The sequence below is a fragment of the Sinocyclocheilus rhinocerous genome, unplaced genomic scaffold (assembly GCF_001515625.1).
Source record: "Sinocyclocheilus rhinocerous isolate Xijiao unplaced genomic scaffold, SAMN03320098_v1.1 scaffold2226, whole genome shotgun sequence".
NCBI lineage: Eukaryota > Metazoa > Chordata > Actinopteri > Cypriniformes > Cyprinidae > Sinocyclocheilus > Sinocyclocheilus rhinocerous.
In genome coordinates, this window is record NW_015657494.1 from 27796 (window position 1) to 33687 (window position 5892).

At 37.1% G+C, this 5892-nt stretch overlaps 1 protein-coding gene across 1 annotated transcript in view; it reads left to right on the top strand.

Annotated features, from left to right (window-relative positions):
* LOC107721136 (FYVE, RhoGEF and PH domain-containing protein 3-like) overlaps nt 1-5892 on the top strand; it is a 48680-nt gene that overhangs the window by 11456 nt on the left and 31332 nt on the right. Inside the window, exons 5-6 of the mRNA XM_016529004.1 lie at nt 3675-3755; nt 5065-5118. Of these exons, the coding sequence (XP_016384490.1) occupies nt 3675-3755; nt 5065-5118 (135 nt within the window). The remainder of the gene's footprint in view (nt 1-3674; nt 3756-5064; nt 5119-5892) is intronic.

Sequence of the window (5892 nt, forward strand, 5' to 3'; positions counted from 1 at the left end):
TATACATAATTACATGCAAGTAACCCTAAACCAAACCCTAATCCCAACCCTAACCATATAGTAAGTACATGTAGTAAATTAATATTACTCAGTACTTAAATGTATAATTACACTGTAACAAGGACACCTTAAAATAAAGTGTAACCGTGTACATTTTTTATAAATTGCATGGAAACCAATGGGGGTCCTTCCTTAATTTCTTCCTTAAGTTTTCCTTAATTTGATGAAGTTCATTAATGTCTGAGAGCGTGCAGCTGAGGGTGCGGCTCTGCACTCGCTCGACAGGTTCCCCTGCTTCCCAAACCATTACTGCTGCTTCATGATGAATGACAGGATCCACTAATACATTCACACACACACACACACACACACACACACATACAGCGGCTGACCTAGTTGCTGTGGATGATGTCAGTGTGCTTATTAACTATGCACACAGTGATTGGCTGACAGTCTCTGGCAGAGATTTATTCATAGAAATATTGTAGAGCGCAATATTATGTTGCCATATTCAAATAAAGGTTCAAAAATAAAAATTTTGCCACATTCACAATCACATAAAGATTTTAAAATGCAGGCTAAGTGTCACTAATTTAAACAAGTATATGTCTAGCTAATTGTCAGCCTCTTACATGTATGCTTCTCATAATTAGTGAATATGCATATAAACAGCCTTTTAATTAACAGAGTAGAATAATCATGGCTGATAGTAAGACATGCAAACGTAAAAGAAAACCAAACTGGACTCAAGAAGAGCTGTTACTTCTCGCCCAGCTGCTTAATGATAACGAGGATATAATCAAAGGAAAATCTGGAGTTGGGGTAACCTCCAAAACCAAAGGTGATACCTTTTTAAAAGCTCGTTATCATCAAATGTTTCTCAAATGTTTGCGTTCAGAGACAGATTGCCAGCAACAGCTATTTTAGGATAGTTTGTGGCGTGGTCTTAGTGACTTAGGAGTCCTCTTCACTGCTCCTAACCTTTCACAGATTTAGGAGCTAGTTTTAGAGCTAAAACGCTTTGTGAAATACTCTGAGCAAACATTTAGGAGTCCTGAATTTAGGACTGACACGCCCATTATTTTTAAGATTTTCTCCTAAATCGGCGAGTTATGAGCTACTTTTAGCCTGAAGATGATTTGTGAATACGGGCCCAGACCTGCAGAGTGTATAGGTGCGAGTCAGCAGTTAGTCAGGCCCCAGAGAGACTGCAGGAGTGTTTTTGTGCCGGTAAGGTGTGACAGGAACAGAGCTTTGTGTCCACGCAGCAGGAGTCGCCCATAATAAGAGCACACGCATTCACCAAACACACGCCCTGATACCTCTGGATACTTCACGCTTTGTGCTCAGATCCACACACAGCTCTGGTCTTTCCTGTGTTTCCTGGAGTGAGCAGCACATCTGCTGTAGGAAAGGTGTGTGTGTGTGTGTGTGTGTGTGTGTGTGTTTAATAGCATGCTGTCACACAGGATGTGGGATGAGCTGCTGTTGTGTGTGTGCATGTGAGCGATAGATGCATCTATCATGGCTGCCCAACATTAACTGAGGCAAAGAACAAGATGTGAAAAATGTCGTTTAGATTTCTTTAAACTAATTGATCTAATTTTCCACATTTTTGCACGGTTGAACTTATTTATTTGGTCTGACAGAACATATGCTTGAATATTAAAAAAAATTTAATTGCACAATCAAAAGACCATTTAAGATGGTTTTCTCCCTGATGATTGTCATTCTCATTCAGTAGTCATTTTTATAAAATGCAATGGGTTTGTTTTCAATAAAAGCCTGAATTAAAAGCAGTACTATTTACAATTGTATTATTTTACTGTATGTTCTTAAATCACAGTATGAGAATGAGAGATTGGGAAAAATGGGGAAAAGAATGAATCATAATAATAGGCTTTATTTTATTCATGCACAGTACATTTTTTCTCTTTGTTTTGGAAGTAAAATATGACCTAAACAGATTAGAATCATCCATATACCATAACAATTTCAAATGCACCATCTGAACCATCACTTCCATTGTATCTGCATTACTGGAGACACGTATTTGGTTTGTTTTCTCAAATAAAAAGTATTTTTGTGTTAATCAGCAGTGTTTGATAAAGCGGTGTTGTTCTGCTAGAGGCTTTAGTGCATTCACTGCTTGATTGACAATGTAAAGACAGTTTCCTGCTTTTGATTGCAGGAGTGTGTTTATGTGTGTGTCAGTGAAGACAGTGGATGTTGTTGTGTTGTCAGGCGTATCTGCATGGTGCGTTTCTTCAGTGTGTGTGTGTGTGTGTGTGTGTGTGTATGAGTGTGTGTGTGTGTGTGTGTGTGTGTGTGTATGTGTGTGTGTGTGTGTGTGTGTGTGTGTGTGTGTGCTGACACAGCAGAAACATTTTAATAAAGACACTTTCACATTTGCCCACTGATGGGCAGTGTTGGGCAGTAGCTTGTTACTAGTAACTAGTTAGAGTAATAATATTACTTTTTGCAGTAACTAATTACTAACAAGATTTCAGTAATAATAGGCCTGTCACCATAATAACTTTTTGTTGTGCGATATATAGCCCCATAAGTAATTGCGATAAGCGATATTATTGTCATGTTAAAGATCATTTTATGCCACTGAATATATAATCATAACATAGCAGCATAATAATGCAAGAAGGCCTACACACTTCCAACTAAAAAACACGGTGACATTAATTTTTATGTAAATATAATGGGTGATATATTGCGTCACCAAAAATTATTGAGGTCACGTAAATGTATTGTGCAATAAGTCGATATATTGATTATTGCGACAGGCCTAATAATAATATTACAGTTACTATCCATAAAACAGCTTGTTAGTTACTTTCGATGCCTCAGTCATACTGGTTTAAAGTCCAACAATCCAATAATTGCTAGATTTATTTTCATAATTTGCACAACTTGCACAGGGACATTAAGTCACCAGTGCAGCAGACATATGGAATATGAAAAAGCTTACATTCAGCAAATAGAAATATTGCTGTTGCATTGACTTTGTGAGGAGAAAAGATGATCTGAACACTGATGTGTAAGTTGTGGCATTATTTTGCTCTGGTAATACATGGCTTGCCCTGTCTTTTTAGAGAATGAAGCATTTTCTTATGAACTTATATGATTTCTTTTGATAAAATACATCATGGAATATAATCGTATATGGGTAACAGAGAAATTATAGCTACAATTAGCTTCAAGCTACACATGACAATGAATGAGATTAATACAACACTTTTACTTAAACATTACTATTAATCATGTTCGTAATAACTTCTGACTGCGATCCAATGTGGATTTTGGTCAAATGATGAGGCAGAAATATGTTGTTAGTAACATTGTAGAGGAATTTTATGGGGAGGATATGCAACTTATGTGGGGCGTGAAAGAAAAGTCATGTTGCCAGAAAGTAATAATATTACTTTAGCAATGAGTAATATATTAGATTTTTTGACTAAATAGCCCAACACTGCTGAAGAACGACATTTTCTTTCCTGTTAGTCATCGTGTGACTGTGTAAGTGGTAAAACACTGGTTGGTTTTGTCATTTGAAGGAAGTTTGTTACCAGGCATGTGGCATTTTTAAACACAGGTTTTTGTCTTTTTTTAGTTTGCCTGAAACCAATGTGCCTTCCTGTCTTGCTCTCTCTGTCTCTCAGTCACAGAAGCTGTTGAACATCGCTAAAGAGTTGCTCCAGACAGAAGAAGCGTATGTGAAAAGACTCAACCTGCTGGACCAGGTAACACGCACACCAGCACAGATCACTAGTCCTCCGTTTCCCCTTTCGTCCGCATGCTGCATTTGAGTATTCAGAGTTTCTCCTTATTTACATTGAAATGAGGTGTTTTGTGTTCACACAGCTTCCTGTTTCTGACACTTCCTCTTAGTTTATTTCCTCTACAATCAAGGATTTTTTATCTTGTGTCAAACTGATTCCATGGGGCAGAATAAACCCACAACAAGCTTTCAGACCACACTGTCATGTGTCTCCATAAAACATTGAGAAACGCTTGCTGCTTTTGTGCTTTTCTTGTTCTCATCTTTTTCATTTGACTCCATTTGACCTGTAAATGAAAGTGGTGATTGATGCAGCAAGGCCAGCGTCCTTCTCATCTAAAAAAGGCCTGATGAGAAGGAATTACTGTGATTATTTACTTTTATTTGATTTATTCATCTTATTTAATCAACTGATTTAATTATAAATTAAAATGCTATTTAATTATTTAGATTATTATATAAAATATAGAAGAAATCAACTGTAAGCAAACCTTCTTCCAGCTAAATAACAAGTAAAAGAGCCGGTTGTTATTGAAAATATCAGGATGTGGATGTGAAACGCAGGGGTCTTGTATAACGTTATACCACTTATTACACAGCTACTCGCTACATAAGTCAGTAATTGGACACAAAATATTGATTTGAGTGGAAATTTATTAGCTCCTTAAATGCAAAGCTTTCGTGAAGAAAAACATTCCTAACAAACGGCTTTGAGCCCAGACGAATGAACAAGTTCAAACTATATGCATTTAAGGGAAAATGTACAGTCATGCCACTTAATCACTGTTATTATTAATTACATGGACATGAAATATTGATTTCAAAAAAAGCTTTTCAAAATCTTACCTATTTATTATGTATTAATCCATTTCGGTGTATAAAACAATTGTTCTAGCAGGCAAACACGTCAACAACATTACCACAGACCTGCTATTAATACTGAAGTCGTCTGGTTTCATTTTACAGTAAATACAGTCGAAAACTGAGGTGCGTTTGTATGAAACGAGAGAGCGCAAAAAGTGCTCCTAAAAGGAACAAACGATTCTCCGGTGGCAGAGTTTCAGAAAATGTTTCAGCTCCACAGATCCATATAGTGCAAGTGAATGGTGACCAAAACCACGAAGCTCCAAAAAAACTGTTTTCTGAAGCGTTTGAATTAGACCAAACTGTTACTAAACTTTGAACAAGTTACGTAATTTGATTGTCTCTATCCTGAGCTATAGATTAACAGTAACCCCTGTATCATTGTGTGTGTGTGTGTGTGTGTCCAGGTGTTTTGTGCTCGTCTGACGGAGGCCGGCATCCCTGCTGAGGTCATCATGAACGTTTGTTAATCTAATGAATAATTGATTTGTTAAATCAAATGAAAAATTGTGTGTCTGATTGGTCCAGACGCTACAGTCTTCAATCTAGATTTAAAAGTATCCAACGTGGGAGAGGATCTCACGGCAACTGGAAGTGTATGAAGGTAAAATAATGCCTAAAAGATTTGCATACGCAGGGTAAGAGTTGTAGAAGTGTACATAAGACTGTAAGCGTAAATTGAATTTGCATGCGCAAGAGAAGCTTTGTAAAGGTGTAAATCGTGTTTCAAGCGTAAGAAAAAATGATTTGCAGCATTTTACTGTTACTCGTAAGTGTAATTCATGTATTGTGAAACTGCAGCTTAATGCTAACGCAAAATAAATATGATCTGCATTCTTCTGACTTCCATTTTTCCGCGCTTACACTTTTGGCACATTGTTTTCACTAAAATACGGTCAAAAGTACTGCAAGCCTGTGAACAGTGATTTTTAAGCGAAAAAAATGTTTAATAAATAACTGCAAAACGGATTGACTGCATAGAACCAATCTGTATGTGTAAAAAAACTAACTGTTGCAAATGTCTAAATGACTTGTGCATGTGGGGCAAAAAGTTCCCGAAATAAACTGATATGTACAGCGTCTTTCTCTTCTCTGCGCTTACAGTTTTGGCATGATACTCTCACTAACTGAGTTTTGCAAGCGTGAGGGGGAGGGCGGGTCCTCCTTCTTCTTGTAGCCAATCAAATGAGCCTCTCGCTGACTCAATTTACTCTTATCTGATTGGTCCAATAAAC